Source organism: Schistocerca nitens, chromosome 12 (assembly GCF_023898315.1).
Source record: "Schistocerca nitens isolate TAMUIC-IGC-003100 chromosome 12, iqSchNite1.1, whole genome shotgun sequence".
NCBI classification, from domain to species: Eukaryota; Metazoa; Arthropoda; class Insecta; order Orthoptera; family Acrididae; genus Schistocerca; species Schistocerca nitens.
In genome coordinates this window covers 126,764,703-126,788,531 of record NC_064625.1, presented here as the reverse complement: position 1 = coordinate 126,788,531, position 23,829 = coordinate 126,764,703, and the positions used below count along the sequence as shown (strand labels likewise).

General features: G+C 46.0%; 1 protein-coding gene across 1 annotated transcript in view; it reads right to left on the bottom strand.

Annotated features, from left to right (window-relative positions):
• Nucleotides 1–1,545: 1,545 nt before the first annotated feature.
• LOC126215170 (synaptic vesicle glycoprotein 2B-like) overlaps nt 1,546–23,829 on the bottom strand; it is a 210,825-nt gene continuing 188,541 nt past the window's right edge. The window contains exons 10-12 of the mRNA XM_049941837.1: nt 20,770–20,929; nt 7,033–7,160; nt 1,546–1,769 (exon numbers count right to left, since the gene is read on the bottom strand). Coding sequence (XP_049797794.1) covers nt 1,708–1,769; nt 7,033–7,160; nt 20,770–20,929 — 350 coding nt within the window. The 3' untranslated portion in view covers nt 1,546–1,707. The remainder of the gene's footprint in view (nt 1,770–7,032; nt 7,161–20,769; nt 20,930–23,829) is intronic.

The following is a 23,829-nucleotide window of genomic DNA, read 5'->3' as shown; positions in this document are numbered from 1 at the left end:
GATTCTGGACATTTTACGTCGGGTGCTGGAAGAAAGCAGACTTACCTGTGGTAAAGCGCACGATTCGGTCCTATAGGTGGTTGAGAATGGGTGGTTTAACAGCTACTACCATAGTTTAACTCCTGGAGAGACTTTAAATTTCGAAAGGTCTGAACGTGCTCCAGTGAAGGACTCTGTCTCGTGTTACAAAACTGAAGATAGGCACCGTGTAAGTTACTATTCTTTGTACCACGTATGTCAGTTTGCGAATCATCAAGTTGAACTCTGAACTGTTTTCAGCTGATGAATATTTCATGTATTGTGATCGTAAAACGGACTTGGTTTCCAAATATCTTTGATAACTATACAGCTTGGGGACTTTGCTACCATTCTCGTAATGTTCTCGATGTAACTTTACAGCATTTGATAAGAGTGCTTTTTGTCTCCATTTCAAGTGAATATTGTACAACCACCACCCATTTATTTTAGATGTCCTTTCTCGAATAAATATTATCAATAATAATTCTCTGTAGTCTACATCAATTACAGATGTTTGAGTAGAATTCTTGTTATTAAATTATTCATTTAACGTTTATCTTGTATTCCTGCGTATTTTATTAAATCACAAATATAGCCAGTACATAGACTATTTGACTGCACAATCAGATTTGCATGCCATTATTTGCAGCGAATTAGGTACGGGGCATGAAAGTAGACACTGCATGGCTTGATCCTATACTACATCGCGGAATTGTTTTTTAAACAGAGCCACGCATAGCTCCAGTACTCAATGTACAAGTAACTGCAGGCAAAGATGCAACTGTTCTGATCGTGTTGGATGTTGTTTGGAAGAGCAACTTCTCAGCAATAACCATTATGTAACATCGCATGTAATGTACAAAATTATTTCTTGTTGGTAATTCAAAATTTCGTAAACTTCGCTTATATTATATGTATGTTCTTTTGCTTGTTTTTCTCTTGTTGTTTCTTTTTCCATAGCTTTTGATAATTAATTCATTTATATGTATTTGTGCTTTCGGGAGTTTGTACTTGTTATCTTTGGCCATGATGTTACTTTACTCCGTAATACGAGTATTTGTGCGCTCGCCATTAACGTGGCAGGCTCTCAGCCAATCAGGATGCAGTAAGTGCTAAGTTGTGTCCCATTGGCAGAAGTAGTACACAGCACGGCATATTTTAATCAGGAAGCGTTGTCTGACTGCAATGTGCGTTCACGCTTGAAAACGATAATGCGTTAATGTGTTCCGCACTTGTACAACTTCTTTATTAATTCAGCAAAACCGTGTCGATTACAGTCTGCGTGCAGTAGAGAATTTTTGAAGATTTACTTAATTTTTGAAAATATATATACATTTTTTCTGAAATTATGTTAGGAGTTGTGATATTTCGTAGAGACTTTTACAGTAATTTGTCAGATCTTACCACACGAATAATGGTTGCCTCATATTTGTGTGTGGTGTTAAAGACTATAAAAAGTTCGGTGACACAGTTTTAAAGGGAGATGTGATTACCGTGTTAGATGGAACTTGTAGAAATCGTAGTGAACTCTGTAAAGATTGTCACTGTATTTGTTCGAACTGTACAGGGTTACAATTTGTTTGATGTTCTCTTGATTACATAATAGTGTGTACAGTGTACTGAGAGATGCGACGGCGTAGAACTCGGGCACCAATGTCGCCGACGTCGACGACGCGCCGGGCAGCGGTGTTAGTGGTTCATCTTCCTCAGCTTGGCCTCTGATGGAAGCAGCGTCGACAGCACTCCGCAACCTGTCGGACAAGGGAAAGATCTAGCGAATATCGGCCACACGCAACCCGTATTGCTAACATTCATGATTGGCGAATGATATGTGAACCACTGATGCATATTATGTGGAAGACAGATCTTGCACGCTACAACTGCATCACACTGTTCTGTCAAATAACATCACAGGATCAGAAAATATTGCTGTATCTACGACACACAATATGTGATGAAAATTATCTTGGAGCGTTACCACCATTTAGGATAGGTAATGTTACTTAAAATCCGTCTTGATTGCAAATTTTTTTTTATTATTCATATGACCGGTTTCGGTTCATTCAGAACCATCTTCAGATCTGATACTTCAGTTACAGGAGTAACCCGTCCAAATCCAGCAACTCTCACATGTGACGTAGCATGTGAAGGTTGCTGGATTTGGACGGGTTACTCCTGTAACTCAAATATCAGATCTGAAGATGGTTCTGAATGAACCGAAACCGGTCATATGAAGAATAAAAAAAAAAAAAATTGCGATCAAGACGGATTTTAAGTAACATTATAAAATCACTGATTGCTGTTATCCCATAAGACATTATGGCTGTTTTTGCAAAGTTTAGGACAGGGAAAGTTATTTGGAGCACGAGTTACAGCCAGGTGGAGGCCGGACTGCAGTTAAGTTATGTGTACCAGCAGTTGCAAAGGCATATAGAGGCCACGGGGGTGTAGAACTGCCGGAGAGGGTGCACACGGCACATTCCATGGCACAAGTTACAGTCAGAAGAGGGCCACTGGCCAACCTAAGTGATATGTATATGTGACATGAAGCGGTGCGTTGGTAAAACAGGCCGAGTATAAATAGGTGCTGTTTCCTAATGAGATTCATTCAAGTGTGGCAGCTCTCCTGGACGGCGGGGCGTATCACACCACTTGGCTACATGCAGCAACAGATGGGATTCCAGCGTCCCAGTCGACGGCGGGTCAAGATGACCAAATGTAGCTGGAAGACACCAAATGTAGTGGATGGGGTGCCAGCAGGTGCCATATTAAACCTCAGTGAGAATCCAAATGATTTATTTGCTGCCACTACAGTGCTCTGTTCACCTCGGTCTGCATCACAGGGGCCCCGCAATGCTGAGGAAGCACCCCAGTGGCCTGTGCAACGCAACTCTGTGTCGTGCAGCCTTGGCGGCCTGCTGAGTCCCAGTTGACTCCACGCTGCTGTGCCGGGAGCCATAGGCCAGCCCCACAGCTGCTTCTTCCTCAGTTGTGTAGCTGAGGAACACGGAGGCAACGACCACCCACGATTCGGCGTCCGAATCTGTGGCCCTCCATCGGAAGTCTCTGGCGCGTGTCGGGAGCCGAGACGACTGTCCGCAGTAGTGAGCTGAAGAGTGGCCCACCCTGGCTGGCTGTGGACCCTGCATTGGCCTCAGAGGGTCGAACCAATGACCCACCGTGGACTGGGACGTTGGCGCCCCATTTGTTGCTGCGTATAGCCCAGTGGTGTGATACGCCCCGCCGTCCAGGAGAGTTGCCACACTTGAATGAATCTCGTTAGAAAACGGCACCTATTTATACTCAGCTGTGCACCTCTGTCTTCCTAATTTACTGCTTCGCAGTGCACTCACGTCACAGAGTAGTTTAATACCATAGACCTGCAGTTGTCCAGCAGTTCTAGTCTTTCAAGTGTTCGATACATGCCATTGATATCAGAGAGAGTGACCTTGCCTGTGTACATTTTTGCCTCGAATTGCATCGTGAGCTGTATGTGTACCCTTTCGATGACTTTTGTTGCACTCTGGCGTGAAGCTAATTGCAATGTAAACACAGAATTTCAGTTATTGCAATGTAAACACACACCCCCAACAGATGGAAGAAACTCCACACCCCCACATGTTGGCGCAACAACCGCCCCCCTCCCCCCAGCCCCACACACACACACACACCCCATCACAAGGCAAACCCTTCACCCAAAAAACACCCATGGCCAGCCAATTACCCTCATTTGGAAAATACTGTTGGTTGCTCCCTTCGTGAACTCCTGTCATCCGCCACAGGAGCCACCTGTTTATTTCGGTGGTCTCTGCTTCACTGCCAGTTCAAGCGATCATAAACAGTGTTCTACCTCTGCAGAGTAAGAGAGAAAACAATCCTTCCCAGCACTGTCTTTTTAATAGCATTTGGGTATAGGTAGGTATGTGGTATAATTTTTATTCACGTGCCTTGAAACATAATTAATTGTTCTAAAATGTTGTCACCCTACTTGTGGTTAATGTATAACAAAAAAAGCTGAAAAAGTATATAAGTAAAATCACTCAACCTGGAGACTGAGTGAAAACAGATAGTGGCCTTGTTTCAGTCAGTTGTCTTGCATTAAGTGAAAACACCTACACCTGGTGAGTGAGAGAACATTCTTACAGATGATGTGTGAGCCGTGGTAAAAAAATAAATTGCTGTTTCGAAAAGCGCGCTGCAGCGCGTTGTGTGAAGCAGTCACCCTCCATTTCTGGTGGTGGCGCCGCTGTGGTAATCGCAGCTTTGGTGTCTCCCTCTGGTGGGTAAGGGGAAAGGTTACCTGTTCACGTGCATTTAAGGGGCGGTATGAGCTTTGTAGAGGGGAGTCGGTCTGTCTGTCAGACTGAGTCTAGTCAGTTGGTCATCCGGCTCAGTGTGGGACAGTCAGTGTCTGTCTGTCGTCGGAGTGCGAGTATGTATGACTTTAAGTCAGAAAATGAGAGTCTTACCACTCCGCCAGTAACAGAACTCAGCTAGGGGTCGCCCGGTCGGGGCTGAGTTAATGCATCTGAGTCTGCGTGTTAGTCTGCCAGTCTGCCCGAGTTTCTCAGGCAACGGTCATTGGTGGTTTGACTGGTCGCTTTGTTGGTCGCGCACTGAGACACGAGATGATTTGTCCGCCTAGAGCGTCGGCGCATGTGAGGTCCCCACGTGAGTCTAGTGGGCCGCGGCTTATAGCGAGGGGTAGTGGCTACGCGGCCGACACGAGAGCAGCAGGAGTCAACCCACGACATCGGTCTGGCTGGTTCGAGTTGCGACGCCGTGAGACGGGAGATCGGCGCGCCATCCTGCGTCTGTTGAAGTGACTGGCAGCGGACGGTTGGGGAAGAGCGTTGGGGGTGCTGTGCCAGAAATCGCAGTTTATTAGAAATGAGTGGAGATATGTTGTTTCATTTACTTGTTAAATTCTACTTGTTTTCTTGGTGAGGTCACCAGCCGCTTTGTTTTGGGGTCGTCCCACCATTCTTCTCCGTTTGCCCACCCGCGGGAAGGTGGTTATTGTGAATTGGGTGGTCCGTTTTTCCCTTGTGGAATTGTGGAGGTTTAGAGCAATCTGCGGTTCGGGTTGTTTAGTAACCCCCCAATGTCAATCTGCCATAATAGCTGCCTCTGTCATGTTTGTCGGATTCGGTGTTAACGAATTTATTGCTTAAGGCCGAATTCTTGAAATATGTTTCTATCTTGCTTATCATCTTGCGAGGTGGTATATGTGTAATGTAGAGCATGTTGTATATTTTATGTAAGTCTGCATTTTATGGGTTTTATTTAAATAGTCATTTTAGGTTATAAGCTTGTCAACCTTCCACTGTAAGAGTCCTTTAAAAAAATAAAAAACAAATTGCACTTTGGGTGGCAAATAGTTTGAGGGTCATACCATTTTCATTCCTCTTACAGGGTACATAGTTTACATGTTTGTATGAGTTGTTAAAATTTTTTTTAAAAGTAATCTGGTGTGTTGCAGATTTGCACCAGTGTACTTTTTCAGAGGTGGTTGTGAGCAGTCATGGCTATGGCCGTGTTGAAAGGGAGGAGGCAAGCTTGTCAGCCCGAAGGCGCCTAATGTTAATATTGTTCTTTGCCTCTAAATAAAACTGTAACTTGATATTTCGAGTGTGCTTTTCTGCTTATAATTTTAAGTCTGTTTTGAAAAGGCTTTTGGGAATAAAATTCACGTTTGCTAAAATGTGACTTGATATTTTGAGTGTGCTTTTCTGCTTATAATATTAGGTCTGTTTTGAAAAGGCTTTTAGGAATAAAATTCACGTTTGTTAAATTGTGACTTGATATTTCGAGTGTGCTTTTCTGCTTATAGTATAAAGTCTGTTTTGGAAAAGCTTTTAGGAATAAATTCACATTTGTTAAAGGTAATTTTCCATCAGTTACTTCCGGGCAGCTACTTTCAGGCTCACCTAGTATGATTAAATGCGTCAATGTTTGTGGTGTGCGTAATGTAAGACCTTCGGTACACACACCATCAGATTATTTGACTTGTCACTCTAACGAAGTAGGCGAGTGTCAGCAATATGTCTCGTGGTCTTATCGTGGCGTGTTTATCTTCTGCCGTTAAGTCAGACGATAGAAATGCCACTTGCACGCTTAGAGTAGCAGATTGACGGTGACCAACTTTAAACAGAATTTGATTAATTTTCACACACATTTATTAAAATAATAATAAGCATAAAAATTACTTAACTTGGTTCTGGATGTTATTTACAATTGACAATCTGACGTTCCTTTGGCGTTGGTACGTTAATCTTATTCTCACATATCTCTGATACTCGACAAAGTGTCTATACATTTATCTTCATGGCTATGTACAGGAATATGATAATCGTATTATGCACAGACTGAAACTTGACTATAGACTGGTACAGACAAATGCAGACTGGTACAGACTAATGCAGACTGACTAATCAGAGGTCTGTAGACTCGTTATAATAATTCGCATGTTCATGTATCACTGCGTGAATGTGATCCGTGAGGAGAAAAGGTTCTACATTAGAGCAATCTCATTGGCGGCGTTACTTATTAATACGCGGATCGGCGGAAGCAGAATTTGGTCCGCCTCTAAGGCAGCGCCATCTCGTAGTGTGGAGATGGACGAGCGCTGCGCCTGCGCTGTTGTGCTTAGCGGTGCGCGCTCTAGTGGGACAGTTGTGTACGCGCTGACTACGCGGAACTATGTACACAACAATGTTTTTGATGAAACGCCAGTAAATAAAGTAAATTGTTGAAGAAAAGATTTTGAAAGTAAATTCACGGTTCATTGTGGCTGTAGCGACTAATTCCATTCGGTTCTTTCGTTTGACTGGAAAAAAAAACGACTGGATGAAAAACAATCGACTGACCAACCGATTTTTAAAGAGTCGGTTGTCCCATCACTATGGGTGGGGTTTTCCCGAGGCCAAAAGACTGTGTGAGGTATTCTGTGTTGGATTCGAACGAGCAGGTTTGGAGTGCCTCAGTGGCGCCAGCTCCAGTTCGGCCACTCACCGAAGACGAAGCCTCCCAGGATGGAGACGGCGAGCACGCAGCTGGACTCGATGAGGGCTCCCAGCATCAGCGACGTCACGAAGGTGCCCAGCCGGCCGCAGCACAGCGACAGGCACACCGCCATCGCCCTGGAACCACCACGGCCACCGTGAGAGTAGGGGTCGCCAGCTGTCCACAGGTGTACACACAGCGCCGGCAAGCTTCTTATCGGGCTGGTCATAGCCATCTACATCTACATCTACATGATTACTCTGCAATTCACATTTAAGTGCTTGGTAGAGGGTTCGTCGAACCACAATCATACTATCTCTCTACCATTCCACTCCCGAACAGCGCGCGGGAAAAACGAACGCCTAAACCTTTCTGTTCGAGCTCTGATTTCCCTTATTTTATTTTGATGATCATTCCTACCTATGTAGGTTGGGCTCAACAAAATATTTTCGCATTCGGAAGAGAAAGTTGGTGACTGAAATTTCGTAAACAGATCTCGCCGCGACCAAAAACGTCTTTGCTTCAATGACTTCCATCGCAACTCGCGTAACATATCTGCCACACTCTCTCCCCTATTACGTGATAATACAAAACGAGCTGCCCTTTTTTTGCACCCTTTCGATGTCCTCCGTCAATCCCACCTGGTAAGGATCCCACACCGCGCAGCAATATTCTAACAGAGGACGAACGAGTGTAGTGTAAGCTGTCTCTTTAGTGGACTTGTTGTATCTTCTAAGTGTCCTGCCAATGAAACGCAACCTTTGGCTCGCCTTCCCCACAATATTATCTATGTGGTCTTTCCAACTGAAGTTGTTCGTAATTTCAACACCCGGGTACTTAGTTGAATTGACAGCCTTGAGAATCGTACTATTTATCGAGTAATCGAGTTCCAACGGATTTCTTTTGGAACTCATGTGGATCACCTCACACTTCTAATTATTTAGTGTCACCTGCCACACTATACAGCAAACTTTTCTAAATCGCTTTACATCTGATACTGGTCTTCCCATGACCTTACTAGACGGTAAATTACAGCATCATCTCCGAACAACCTAAGAGAACTGCTCAGATTGTCACCCAGGTCATTTATATAGATCAGGAACAGCAGAGGTCTCAGGACGATTCCCTGGGGAACACCTGATATCACTTCAGTTTTACTCGATGATTTGCCGTCTATTACTATGAACTGCGACCTTCCTGACAGAAAATCACGAATCCAGTCGCTCAACTGAGACGATACCCCATAGGCCAGCAGCTTGATTAGAAGTCGCTTGTGAGGAACGGTGTCAAAAGCTTTCCGGAAATCTAGAAATACGGAATCAACCTGAGATCCCCTGTCGATAGCGGCCATTACTTCGTGCGAATAAAGAGCTAGCTGTGTTGCACAATAACGATGTTTTCTGAAACCGTGCTGATTACGTATCAATAGATCGTTCCCTTCGAGGTGATTCATAATGTTTGAATACAGTATATGCTCCAAAACCCTACTGCAAACCGACGTCAATGATATAGGTCTGTAGTTCGATGGATTACTCCTACTACCCTTCTTAAACTCTGGTGTGACCTGCACAATTTTCCAATCTGTAGGTACACATCTATCGGTGAGCGAGCGGTTGTATATGATTGCTAAGTAGGGAGCTATTGTATCAGCGTAATCTGAAAGGAACCTAATCGGTATACAATATGGACCTAAGAAACTCATGCTAGCAGCTGTTCGTGTTTCAAATTCTGGAATATTCCATTCGTCTTCCCTGGTGAAGGTATTTCGGAAAACTGCGTTCAATAACTCCGCTTTAGCGGCACAGTCGTCGGTAACAGTACCATCGGCACTGCGTATGGGACAGGAGAAGATGCAGAGAAAGCACCTGAGAATGTTGAATGGGTATCTGAGTACGAAAGAGAGACGAGAATCCAACAGTCATCGGGGATTGGAACGTGGTTGTAGGTGGATGCAGACCAGAAAGGTTACAGAAAAATATGGGTGTGGCACTGAAAAAGACAGAGGGGAAAGACTAACTGTAGTAGATATCATATGGTAGTAGTGAATACTCAGTTCAAGGATCACAATCGGAGGACATATATTTGGAAACAGCTCGGAGACACGGGAAGATTTCATCTGGATTGCATCCTGCTCAGACAGAGATTCTGAAATATCTGATTTCGGAATTGGAGCCAGCCGGTGTGGCTGAATGGTTCTAGGCGCTTCAGTCTGCAACCGCGCGACTGCTACGGTCGCAGGTTCGAATCCTGCCTCGGGCATGGATGTGTGTAATGTCATTAGGTTAGTTAGGTTTAAGTAGGTCTAAGATCTAGCGCACTCATGACCTCAGAAGCTAAGTCCCATTGTGCTCAGAGCCATTTGAACCATTCAGAATTGGATTGTAAGGCGTATACAGCAGCAGATATACAGTACTGGCCATTAAAATTGCTACACCAAGAACAAATGCAGATGATAAGCGGGTATTCATTGGACAAATATATTACACTAGAACTGACATGTCATTACATTTTCACGCAGTTTGGGTACATAGATCCTGAGAAATCAGTACCCAGTACAACCACCTCCGGCCGTAATAACGGCCTTGATACGCCTGGGAATTGAGTCAAACAGAGCTTGGATGGCGTGTACAGGTACAGCTGCCCATGCAGCTTCAACACGATACCACAGTTCATCAGGAGTAGTGACTATCGTATCGTGACGAGCCACTTGCTCGGCCACCATTGACCACACGTTTTCAGTTCGTGAGAGATCTGGAGAATGTGCTGGCCAGGGCAGCAGTCGAACATTTTCTGTATCCAGAAAGGCCCGTACAGGACCTGCAACAAGCGGTCGTGCATTATCCTGCTGAAATGTAGGGTTTCGCAGGGATCGAATGAAGGGTAGAGCCATGGGTCGTAACACATCTGAAATGTAAAGTCCACTGTTCAAAATGCCTGCGAACAAGAGGTGACCCTAACGTGTAACCAATGGCACCCCATACCATCACGCCGGGTGATACGGCAGTATGGCGATGACGAATACACGCTTCCAATGTGCGTTCACCGCAATGTCGCCAAACGCGGAAGCGAGCATCATAATGCTGTAAACAGAACCTGGATTCATCCGAAAAAATGACGTTTTGCCATTCGAGTACCCAGGTTCGGCGTTGAGAACACCATCGCAGGTTCTCCTGTCTGTGATGCATCGTCAAGGGTAACCGCAGCCATGCTCTCCGAGTTGATAGTCTATGCTGCTGCAAAAGTCGTCGAACTATTCGTGCAGATGGTTGTTGTTTTGGAATCGTCCCCATCTGTTGACTCAGGGATCGAGACGTGGCTGCACGATCCGTTACAGCCATGCGGATAAGATGCCTGTCATCTCGACTGCTAGTGATACGAGGCCGTTGAAATGCAGCACAGCGTTCCGTATTACCCTCGTGAACCCACCGATTCCATATTCTGCTAACAGTTATTGGATCTCGTCCAACGCGAGCAGCAATGTCGCGATACGATAAACCGCAATCGCGACAGGCTACAATCCGATCTTCATCAAAGTCGGAAACGTGATGGTACGCATTTCTCCTCCTTAAAAGAGGCATCACAACAATGTTTCACCATGCGACGCCGGTCTACTGCTGTTCGTGTATGAGAAATCGGTTGGAAACTTTCCTCATGTCAGCACGTTGTAGGTGTCGCCACCGGCGCCTACCTTGTGTGAATGCTCTGAAAAGCTAATCATTTGCATATCACAGCATCTTCTTGCTGTCGATTAAATTTCGCGTGTGTAGCACGTCATCTTTGTGGTGTAGCAATTTTAATGGCCAGTAGTGTATATTTGGAAATAACTCGGTGACACGGGAATATTTCATCTGGATTGCATCCTGCTCAGACAGAGATTCTGAAACATCCGATTTCGCAGTTGGATTGTAAGGCGCATCCAGCAGCAGATATGGTCCCAGATCACAATTTAGTAATGATGAAGAGTAGATTGAAGTTTAAGAGCAACGTTCAGAAGGATCAGTGTGAAAGGAAGCCGGATTCTGAAGTACTGCTGAATGATGTGATGTGTTTGAAGTTTTCAGAGGATGTGGGTACTGCAGTAAGGAATACTAGAGTAGGCAGTTCACTTTAAGTTGAATGGACGTCTGTAAATATGGCAGTTGTATATGTTCGACAAGCAAACATAGGTACAAGGAAGGTAACTGCGAAGAAACGTGAGGTAACAAAAAATGTACTTCTATTGATCTATGAAGGAAGTAAGGGCAAAAATGTGTAGGCAAAGAGAGGAATACAACAATATACATCCCTTAGGAATGAAATAAACAGGAAGTGCATGGCAGCCATGCGAAATGTTTGCAGGAAAAAAGAGAAGGAATGGCAAGGAAAAATTGGAAAATGTTATAAGTTCCTATGCTGCTGTCATGTGTCCCTAGGCTTACACACTAGTTAATCTAACTTAAAGTAACTGACGCTAGAGAAAACTCATACACCCAAGTGCGAGGGAGGACTCGAACCTCCTACGGGAGGCACCGGGAGAACCATTGCAAGGCGCCTAAAACCGCGCGGCTGAATGGGAAGGGAAGTAATTGTCATTAATACTGACTCAGCATATAAGAAAGTGAAAACAACATCCGTTGAAATTAAAAACGAAGATGGTAACATTAAGAGTGTAGTGGGAATTTGTTGTTAAACACGGAGGAGAGAACATATTGGTGGAAACAGTTCTCTAGAAACCTGCCTGAGGGTGGCGGGAGGGGGGAGGAGTTGTCCAATGAGGTGACAGAAGAAGACTATGGAGGCGATATACAAGACACGGGGGTTCCAGAATTAGTCAGAATTTATGTGAGCTATCGAACACTTGAGGTCAAATAAGATGCAAGAGATACACAATAGTCCAACTGAATTTATAAAATAATTGAGGGAAGTGGCAACTGAAGGACCATTAAAGTTAGTGTGTAGAATCTGTGAGATTGCTGATGCACCCTCAGACTTCCAGAAAAGTATCATCCACACAGTTCTAAAGATACGAAGGGCCCAATCAGCTTAACAGCTCGTGCATGCAAGCTGCTAACAAGGATAATATACACAAGAGTGGAACTGACGATGTGCTAGATGACCATCAGTTTGGCTTTAGGAAAGGTAAAGGCACCAGGGAGGCAGTTCTGGTGTTGCGCTTGATAATGTAACAAGACTGGAAAAAAACTCAAGACACGTTCATTGGATACACCAACCTACAATATCTTGACAATATCACATGGTGCAAGATGTTCGAAATTCTGAGAAAAGTAGGAGTAAGCTATAGAAAAATAGGAGTATACAGTATGTACAAGAACCAAGAGGAACTAATAAGACTGGAAGACTAGGAATGAAGCCCTCAGATTAAAAAGGGTGTAAGACAGGGATACAGTCTTTCACCCCTCTCTTCAATTGTACATCAAAGAAATGATAGAAATTATTATTAAATTTTCCCCAAAACATTTAAGTCTCATCTTTATGTATGATAATGATGGAAGAAGAAGAAATGTACTAAAATTTGTGTCACAGCCAGTACTCGAACCCAGGTCTTCTTGTTTGCAAGGCAGAAATGCTAATCATTACACCAGAGCTGCACGAAATATCGAAGTCGACCAGCCTCTCCAACATAAAGTTCATATCTTCAGCTTATTTTCCCCCTACATTGTCACTATTGCCAGGGCTCTCTGGCATTGGAATAGCACCCCTGTGTTGGATATAAAGGGGAAGTCCCATGCCAAAGGTGATCTTATAATCCCTGAGACATTTGAGTCTCATCTTTGAGTACCAGCTGTGGCACAAATTTTAATTCATTTCTTCTGCTTCCATCATTATTTTAGATAAAGATAAGACTTAAATGTCTCACAGAAAATTTAAATATGAGATCACCTATGGTACAGGACTTCCCCACCACGTCCAACGCTGGGGTGAACCGTAGTGTTGTGTACATAGTTCCGCGTAGTCAGCGCGTACACAACTTTCCCACTAGAGCGCGCCCCGCTAAGCACAACAGCGCAGGCGCAGCACTCGTCCGTCTCCGCACTACGAGATGGCGCTGCTATAGAGACAGGCCAAATTCTGCTTCCGCCGATCCACGTATTAATATGTAATGCAGCCAATGAGACTGCTGCTAATGTAGAACCTTTTCTCCTAGCAGATCACACTCGCGCAGTGATACATGAACACGCGAGGTATTGTAACGAGTGTACAGACCTCTGATTAGTCAGTCTGCATTAGTCTGTACGAGTTCTACATTTCTCTGTACCAGTCTATAGTCAACTTTCAGTCTGCGCCTAATAAGATTACCATATTCCTGTACATAACCATGAAGATAAATGTATAGACACTTTTGCCAAGTATCAGAGATATAGATATATGTGAGAATAACATTAACGTACCCATACCAAAGGAACTTCAGATTGTCAATGTGAATAGCATCCAGAACCAAGTTAAGTAATTTTTATGCTTGTTATTATTTTAATAAATGTGTGTGAAAATTAATCAAGTTCTGATTAAAGTTGGTCCCTGTCAATCTGCTACTGTAAGCGTGCAAGTGGCATTTCTATCGTCTGACCTAACGGCAGAAGATAAACACGCCACGACAAGACCACAAGACATATTGCTGACACTTGCCTACTTCGTTAGAGCGACAAGTCAAATAATCTGATGGGGTGTGTGTACTGAAGGTCTTACAGTACGCACACCACATGTAGCAATAGTGACTAAGTAGGGGGGAAATAATCTAAAGATAGAACTGAAGCTTGTGTTGGAGAGGGCATTCGATTTGTGTAGTTCATGCCCAATTTTTGATTGTAGAGCTGCGGTGGTGTAATGGTTAGCATTTTTGCCTACTAAGCAAAAAGACCTGGGTTCGACTCCTGGTCATAGCACAAATTTTAATTCATTTCTTCTGCTTCCATCATTATCGTAAATGATGAAAATAAAGGAAAAGCTGAAGAGTGGGATTAAAATTCAAGGTACAAGGTGATAAGATTCGCAGATTACATTGCTAACCTCACCGCAACTGAAGAGGAATTGTAGGGTCTCCTGAGTGAATTAAACAGTCTAATCAGAACAGAACACTGTCAACAGGCATGGGGCTCCACTGCCCATCACCAGATTCGAACGTGGGTTCTCTGCTGGGCATGAGGAAGAGGATGTTGGATGTGTGTCCACGGATGCTGGACATGAGGAAGAGGATGTTGGATGCGTGTCCACGAATGACAGAATAACAACATTTATTGATCAGCTGCAATAGATTGGTAGTTGACTGTCTGGGTGGAGTTTGCTTCTGCTCGTAATGTTCTCAGTGGCGAGGAAGGTGGCTGGCAGACACATACACGCGCGCCCACCGCAGCAACTGTAGCTGCGCTGGCGTAACTGGAATCTGCTGACTCAGCAGTGGCGCTCTGACCTTGCTGGGACGCACTGCAGCGTCAGGAACCACACGCTGTTGTGATTGTGGCTGGGGGGCGTGGAGGCGGTGGCAGTGGGACAGGTCAGTGCTTTGTCTCAGTGACCATCCCTAGTGGTGGCTGTCTGGTGTCGGTGGGCCAGGGTTCCCAGTTCCAGCCCCACTCACGCTGTTTGTGGAGGAAGTGTTCTGGGACGATGATAAGAGTGCACTCTAGGCAATGACTCCCATTACAGGCGCAGCTGTCTGGTAGTGGCGTCCGACAATTGTGATGGTGGTGACTACAGTGGCGGCTTCACTCTGCCGTTTCCAAGGCTAAACGATGGTGTCTGCTACGGTGACTGCAATGACAGTGACGACTATGAACAGATGGAGGCGCCAAATGACACGGGCTCTGCATCACTCCAATGTCTTATGACGGTCGAGGACGACGAGATGACTGTGTGTCCTTAAATATGGTTTTCTGCTGCTGATGTTTGAGGTCAGTGGAATATCCTGGTGTTGCTGCCTTAGCGTAACTGACATGATATCTCTGTGCTCTTCCAGCCCATCTGCGTCAGTGTACCATACGACTGAGCTGTGCAGAAGAATGTAACACACATATGACTCATGGCTCCCAACATCACTTCACATTTTAATTAACTCCTACCCTTAACTAACTTATAGTTGTAATCATTCGACTCTCTAGAATATGGATTTTATTTATTTAGTCGTATGGCTAGGACCCCCCGCCGGGCAGGCCATTCGCCGGGTGCCGGTCTTCCAGTTTGACGCCACTTTGGTGACCTGCAGTCGGTGAGGATGATAGGATGATGATGATGATGACAGTACAACACACATTTCCTGGGCGGAGAAAATCCCGACCCAGCCGGGAATCATACCTGGGCCCAGAGGATTGACAACCCGTCACGCTGACCATTGACCTACCAGAGGCGGACACAATATGGATTGAAGATAAGCCAGAAAAATGCAAAAGTGATCAGAAACAGCAGAAATGAGTATAACAAGAAGGTTAACATGAAAATTGGTGTTCATGAAGTTGACAAAGCTATGAAATTCTCCTACCTTCGAAGCAAAATAAACCATCATGATCGAAGCATGAACTAGACAAGGAGAGCATTCTTAGCCAACAGAAATTTACTGGTATCACACATGGACCGTAATTTAAGGAAGCACTTTCTGAGAATGTACATTTGGATTATAGCATTGTATAGCAGTAAATCTTGAACAGTGCGAAAGTCGGAACAAAGGTGGATCGAAGTGTTTGAGATGTGTCGCTACGAAATAATGCTGAAAATCGGGTGGACTGATAGGGTAAGGGTGGGAAGGTTCTCGGTGCAGAATGGGTGAAGAAAGGAACGCACAGAAGACACTGGCAAGAAGAATGAACAGGTGATAGAGCATGTGTTAAGACGTCATGGAATTACCTCCATGACGGCCTCGGGTGGCCGAGCGGTTCTGGGGGCTTCAGTCTGGAACCGTGCAACCGCTACGGTGGCTGGTTCGAATACTGCCTCGGGCATGGATGTCTGTGATGTCCTTAGGTTAGTTAGGTTTAAGTAGTTCTAAGTTCTACGGGACTGAGGACCTCGGATTCCCATAGTGCTCAGAGCCATTTGAGCCAATAACCTCCATGGGACGGAAATCGGTAGATATGATGTACAAGAATCGTTCAATAAGTAATACCCACATTTTTTCCTCAGAACGTGTCTAGACTTTGGTGACAATGTACATCAACATGTCTTGGCCATGTGCTATTTTTCTACGTAGTCTCCATCACATTCTGTGGCCGTATCCCAATGTTGTGTAAGAGCATGTATTGCCTACTGGTAAAAGCTCTTGTCCTGGAGGCGTAGCCATGTTTTCACTGCACGACTGACACTGTCGTCATCTTCAAAGTGTGTTCCCTGTAGAGAATCATTAAGCGGTCCAAAGAGCTGGAAGTCCAAGGGCGCCAGGCCTGAACTGTAGGGTGAATGAGGCAATGATGTCCAACCCAGTTTGGCGATGTGTTCCCGGGTTCTCAGACTTGTGTGTGGGTGTGTACTATCGTGTTGGAGCAAGATCTCTCCCGGATTCTTGTCCGATCGAACACGTCGCAAATGGTTCTTGGGTTTATTCAGAGTCTTCATGTATTCTTCTGAATTGATGGTTGACCCTCTTGACATTATATCCACGAGAATGACGCCATCATAATGACTCTTCTGGCAGACGGGGATATCTTGAATTTCTTCTTTTGTGCTGAATGAGGATGATACCATTCCACAGACTGACTTTTTCTTTCCGGCGCAAAGTGGTGCACCCAGCTTTCGTCCCCGTAATGATCTGTGACAGAAAGGCCTCTGTGTTGGTCTCAAAACGCTCGAACAATTTAGATGAAATGGCCTGTCTTTGAATCTTGTGGTCCGCTGTGAGCTTTCGGGCAAGGCATTGTGAGCACCTCTTTGAATATCTGAGAGACTCGATCATTGCAGACGCACTTCCAATCATAGAAATGTGTGGCTTATGAGGAGTTTCTCGACCACTGTACCCCATTCATATTAACTCACTACACTCTGTCATTTTGCCGGCTGCACAGCTCGTACCACTTTAGAACTGATGCGTGATTATTTCCGCTGTTTTCATGCGATTTTCTACAACCACCCTCCAATGCTGGATGGTCCTTCACTGTCAGTACAGGAGGCAGCCCTGTGTTGTTTTAGCTGTGGCTGTTCCTTCGCGTTTCCACTTCATAGTAACATCCCCAGCCGTCATCTTGGACATCTGTAGAAGGGTCCACATTGTTATACTGATAATTTGTTTCCTTTCACACTTTGATACATCCCATATGTGACGTGTGGAACTCATAGTTTCATGCTTAATTGGGCCAACCCTTCTATGTCCGAACAGGCCTTGGAAACCCCAACGGTACCGACCGGCCGCCGTGTCATCCTCAGCCCACAGGCGTCACTGGATGCGGATATGGAGGGTCATGTGGTCAGCACACCGCTCTCCCGGCCGTATGTCAGTTTCCGAGACTGGAGCCGCTACTTCTCAATCAAGTATCTCCTCAGTTTGCCTCACAACGGCTGAGTGCACCTCCTTACCAACAGCGCTCGGCAGACCGGATGGTCACCCATCCAAGTGCTAGTCCAGCCCAACAGTGCTTAATTTCGGTGATCTGATGGGAACCGGTGTTACCACTGCGGCAAGAGCCACACCTAGTAACTTTTATTTAATAAACCGTTACCGTTGCACGACAGAGTTTCTTTAAAATTCACATACACCATGTACACAGGACAGACATTAAAGCTCTATGTCCATCCTATCCAGTGTATTTACTGTTGTTGAGGGGGCCATAGGGCTGTTTATACCATCGCTGCAGGGGCAGTTTTTGTACTTAGACCATCAGCCGCGTTTGTCACATTTACAATACGAACGGTTATAAAATGGTCACATGTATGCGAAACTAGTCGCCATCGATAAATAAAAAAGGCTACATCTCAGTGCAACTTATGACGGAGCTACAACCATTTATGTCAGTTATGAGATAAGTTGCGGACATATTTTTCACCTGCAACATACTCCATGGTCATAAAAGCGTTATTCTGTAATATTACGCAATGAGGCATGGAAATGCAACACAATGTGTCATTGTTTTGTTAAGGGGGGTAAGATGTTAAACGGGCCGACTTGGAGCAGGAGAGGCACCACAGTACATTTTAATTTTCACTGTCTACAGTTTTAAAAATAAATTCATAAAACTTGTCAGCGTGACCAGGAAGGCCTCAGGATCCACAGTCATAGCAATGGAAGTTCAAAAACATAACAAAATAATTTTTTTACATGTGAAATTTCATCATTTTATCACTTACTATAGGCTGCATTTGTTTCTATACATACACTTTTCTTCTTAAGTAAGAGAGATTCTTCGATGAATTTTGTGTAGCATACAAACCATAATTACAGTGTATGAAACTCAAGAATTTTCCAAATCTGTTAAAAACTGTGGTAAAAATTTTATATAATTCAATATAAACTTTGAGTTATTTTCTAAACATGAAGCTTAAAATGTAACAGCTCATTCATTTTTTCATAAATTAAATAAATTATATAGTTTCATACAGCAGTAAGTATGGTTTCTATTCTGTGCAAAATTCATCGAAGAATCTCTCTTACTTGTGAAGGAAGGTGTAGCTATAGCAACAAATGCAGCCAACAGTAAGCGAAAAAATGATGAAATTTCACATGTAAAAAAAATTAATTTTTTATCTTTTTGAACTTCCACTACTATGAGTATGAATTCTGCATCCTTCCTGGCCATGCTAACAAAGTTTTATGAATTTACTTGTAAAAGTATAGACAGTGGAAATTAAAATGTCCTGTGGTGCCTCTCCTGCTCCAAGTCGGCCCTTTTGTCGTCCTACCTCCCGTAAACAGCTAAAGCAGTTCTCACACTACAGATACGATTTACATGAAGTTGTAGAAGGATACCGACGTACCTCTGTGTTATACTGAAGATAGGAAGGTGTTCATTTATCCATATACACTCCTGGAAATTGAAATAAGAACACCGTGAATTCATTGTCCCAGGAAGGGGAAACTTTATTGACACATTCCTGGGGTCAGATACATCACATGATCACACTGACAGAACCACAGGCACATAGACACAGGCAACAGAGCATGCACAATGTCGGCACTAGTACAGTGTATATCCACCTTTCGCAGCAATGCAGGCTGCTATTCTCCCATGGAGACGATCGTAGAGATGCTGGATGTAGTCCTGTGGAACGGCTTGCCATGCCATTTCCACCTGGCGCCTCAGGTGGACCAGCGTTCGTGCTGGACGTGCAGACCGCGTGAGACGACGCTTCATCCAGTCCCAAACATGCTCAATGGGGGACAGATCCGGAGATCTTGCTGGCCAGGGTAGTTGACTTACACCTTCTAGAGCACGTTGGGTGGCACGGGATACATGCGGACGTGCATTGTCCTGTTGGAACAGCAAGTTCCCTTGCCGGTCTAGGAATGGTAGAACGATGGGTTCGATGACGGTTTGGATGTACCGTGCACTATTCAGTGTCCCCTCGACGATCACCAGTGGTGTACGGCCAGTGTAGGAGATCGCTCCCCACACCATGATGCCGGGTGTTGGCCCTGTGTGCCTCGGTCGTATGCAGTCCTGATTGTGGCGCTCACCTGCACGGCGCCAAACACGCATACGACCATCATTGGCACCGAGGCAGAAGCGACTCTCATCGCTGAAGACGACACGTCTCCATTCGTCCCTCCATTCACGCCTGTCGCGACACCACTGGAGGCGGGCTGCACGATGTTGGGGCGTGAGCGGAAGACGGCCTAACGGTGTGCGGGACCGTAGCCCAGCTTCATGGAGACGGTTGCGAATGGTCCTCGCCGATACCCCAGGAGCAACAGTGTCCCTAATTTGCTGGGAAGTGGCGGTGCGGTCCCCTACGGCACTGCGTAGGATCCTACGGTCTTGGCGTGCATCCGTGCGTCGCTGCGGTCCGGTCCCAGGTCGACGGGCACGTGCACCTTCCGCCGACCACTGGCGACAACATCGATGTACTGTGGAGACCTCACGCCCCACGTGTTGAGCAATTCGGCGGTACGTCCACCCGGCCTCCCGCATGCCCACTATACGCCCTCGCTCAAAGTCCGTCAACTGCACATACGGTTCACGTCCACGCTGTCGCGGCATGCTACCAGTGTTAAAGACTGCGATGGAGCTCCGTATGCCACGGCAAACTGGCTGACACTGACGGCGGCGGTGCACAAATGCTGCGCAGCTAGCGCCATTCGACGGCCAACACCGCGGTTCCTGGTGTGTCCGCTGTGCCGTGCGTGTGATCATTGCTTGTACAGCCCTCTCGCAGTGTCCGGAGCAAGTATGGTGGGTCTGACACACCGGTGTCAATGTGTTCTTTTTTCCATTTCCAGGAGTGTATTTATAATGTTCTTGGTAAAACTGTTTGAGTTGTTCTTTCATTTGACATGTCATTTATAGCTGTAAGATAAATATAATAAATATTATAAAGCGTTAAAACCCCGATATTCATTTATAAACACCCTGTATATGGGAACCAATGACAGGAAGAAGGGACAGAAAGGTAGGACATCTCTTAAGACTTCACAGAACAGCTGTTAGGGTACTGTAGGGAGTTGTAGAGACTAAAAACTGAATACACCCAGCGCATAATTGAGGACCTAGGTGACAAGTGTTATTCTGAGATGAAGAGGTTGTCACAGGAGAGGAATTCATGGCAGGCTGGATCAAACCAATCAGAAGGATGATGAAAAAAAATTCTTTCACTCATTGCAAATTTTCGCTGTAGCACCTGAGGTAGGTGGGGAAGATGTCAATGACGACGCTGTTGACGACGGAGATGCACATCCCGGAGAGTACGACGAACACCATGGGCAGCATCAGCACCTCCAGCTCCGTCTGGGCCCACATGGTGGCCACGCCGCACGCCCCGGACACCACCAGGCACACCGCTGAAACACGACACCATTCCAGATAGGGTCAGCTTGGAGTTGTCCAGCTGGACCTAGATGGTGGCCACACTACACACCCAGGAAATACCAAGCACACCACTTAAACACAATACCTTTACAAATATGGTCAGTTCAGGGTTGTCCAGCTGGACCTAGATGATGGCCACACTACACACCCAGGATAATACCAGGCATACCAGTTAAGCACAATACCATTCTAAATATGGTCAGGGTTTTCCTGCTGGACATAAATGGTGGCCACACTACACCAAGGACAATGCCAGGCATACCACTTAAACACAATACCATTGTAAACTGGTCAGCTCAGGATTGTCCTGCTGGACCTAGATGGTGGCTACACTACACACCCAGGACAATATCAGGCATACCGCTTAAACACGACACCATTAGAAATATGGTCAGCTCAGGTTGTCCAGCTGGACCTAGGTGACGACCACACTACACACCCAGGACAGTACCAGGCATAGCACACAATACAGTTCTAAATATGGTCAGCTCAGGGTTGTCCAGCTGGACCTAGATGGTGGCCACACTACACACCCTGGATAATACCAGGCATAGCACTTAAACACAATACAGTTCTAAATATGGTCAGCTCAGGGTTGTCCAGCTGGACCTAGATGGTGGCCACACTACACACCCTGGATAATACCAGGCATAGCACTTAAACACAATACAGTTCTAAATATGGTCAGCTCAGGGTTGTCCAGCTGGACCTAGATGGTGGCCACACTATACATCCACGACAATACCACACATACCAGTTAAACATGGTATCATTGTAAATATGGTCAGCTGAGGGTTCTCCTGCTGGACCTAGATGGTGGCCACCTATACATCCAGGACAATACCACACATACTAGTTAAACACGGTATCATTCTAAATATGGTCAGCTCAGGGTTCTCCTGCTGGACGTAGATGGTGGCCACACTACACACCCTGGATAATACCAGGCATACCACTTAAACACAGTTCTAAATATGGTCAGCTCGGGGTTGTCCAGCTGGACCTAGATGGTGGCCACACTATACATCCAGCACAATACCACACATACCAGTTAAACACAGTATCATTCTAAATATGGTCAGCTCAGGGTTGTTCAGCTCGACGTAGATTGTGGCCATACTACACACCAAGGCCAATAGCAGGCATACCACTTAAATACAATACTGTTCTAAGCTTCGGCAGCTCACGGTTGTCCAGCTGGACCTAGATGGTGGCCGCAGTACACACACAGGACAACACCAATCACATCCCTGCAGTACGGCGCCATTACAAATAGGGTTGCCTTGGCACTCGGAGTACAGTCGGTATGCTTTTCTGAAATCATGTCAGGCAAATGCAATGGTGCTTCGACACCAAATTTCATGTCTGAGGATAGCTCAACAAGTAAAGTAAGAAGAGCCCTTGCTGGTGTGTGAGTACCACATGTGAATTACATCTACATCAACATACATACTCCGCAATCCACCATACGGTGCGTGGCGGAGAGTACCTCGTACCACAACTATCATCTTCTCTCCCTGTTCCACTCCCAAACAAAACGAGGGAAAAATGACTGCCTATATGCCTCTGCACGAGCTCTAATCTCTCTTATCTTATCTTTGTGGTCTTTCCGCGAAATGTAAGTTGGCGGCAGTAAAATTGTACTGCAGTCAGCCTCAAATGCTTGTTCTCTAAATTTCCTCAGTAGCGATTCTCGAAAAGTATGCCTCCTTTCCTCCAGAGACTCCCACCCGAGTTCCTGAAGCATTTCCGTGACACTCGCGTGATGATCAAACCTACCAGTAACAAATCTAGCAGTCCGCCTCTGAATTGCTTCTACACTCCTGGAAATGGAAAAAAGAACACATTGACACCGGTGTGTCAGACCCACCATACTTGCTCCGGACACTGCGAGAGGGCTGTACAAGCAATGATCACACGCACGGCACAGCGGACACACCAGGAACCGCGGTGTTGGCCGTCGAATGGCGCTAGCTGCGCAGCATTTGTGCACCGCCGCCGTCAGTGTCAGCCAGTTTGCCGTGGCATACGGAGCTCCATCGCAGTCTTTAACACTGGTAGCATGCCGCGACAGCGTGGACGTGAACCGTATGTGCAGTTGACGGACTTTGAGCGAGGGCGTATAGTGGGCATGCGGGAGGCCGGGTGGACGTACCGCCGAATTGCTCAACACGTGGGGCGTGAGGTCTCCACAGTACATCGATGTTGTCGCCAGTGGTCGGCGGAAGGTGCACGTGCCCGTCGACCTGGGACCGGACCGCAGCGACGCACGGATGCACGCCAAGACCGTAGGATCCTACGCAGTGCCATAGGGGACCGCACCGCCACTTCCCAGCAAATTAGGGACACTGTTGCTCCTGGGGTATCGGCGAGGACCATTCGCAACCGTCTCCATGAAGCTGGGCTACGGTCCCGCACACCGTTAGGCCGTCTTCCGCTCACGCCCCAACATCGTGCAGCCCGCCTCCAGTGGTGTCGCGACAGGCGTAAATGGACGGACGAATGGAGACGTGTCGTCTTCAGCGATGAGAGTCGGTCGTATGCGTGTTTGGCGCCGTGCAGGTGAGCGCCACAATCAGGACTGCATACGACCGAGGCACACAGGGCCGTACACCACTGGTGATCGTCGAGGGGACACTGAATAGTGCACGGTACATCCAAACCGTCATCGAACCCATCGTTCTACCATTCCTAGACCGGCAAGGGAACTTGCTGTTCCAACAGGACAATGCACGTCCGCATGTATCCCGTGCCACCCAACGTGCTCTAGAAGGTGTAAGTCAACTACCCTGGCCAGCAAGATCTCCGGATCTGTCGCCCATCGAGCATGTTTGGGACTGGATGAAGCGTCGTCTCACGCGGTCTGCACGTC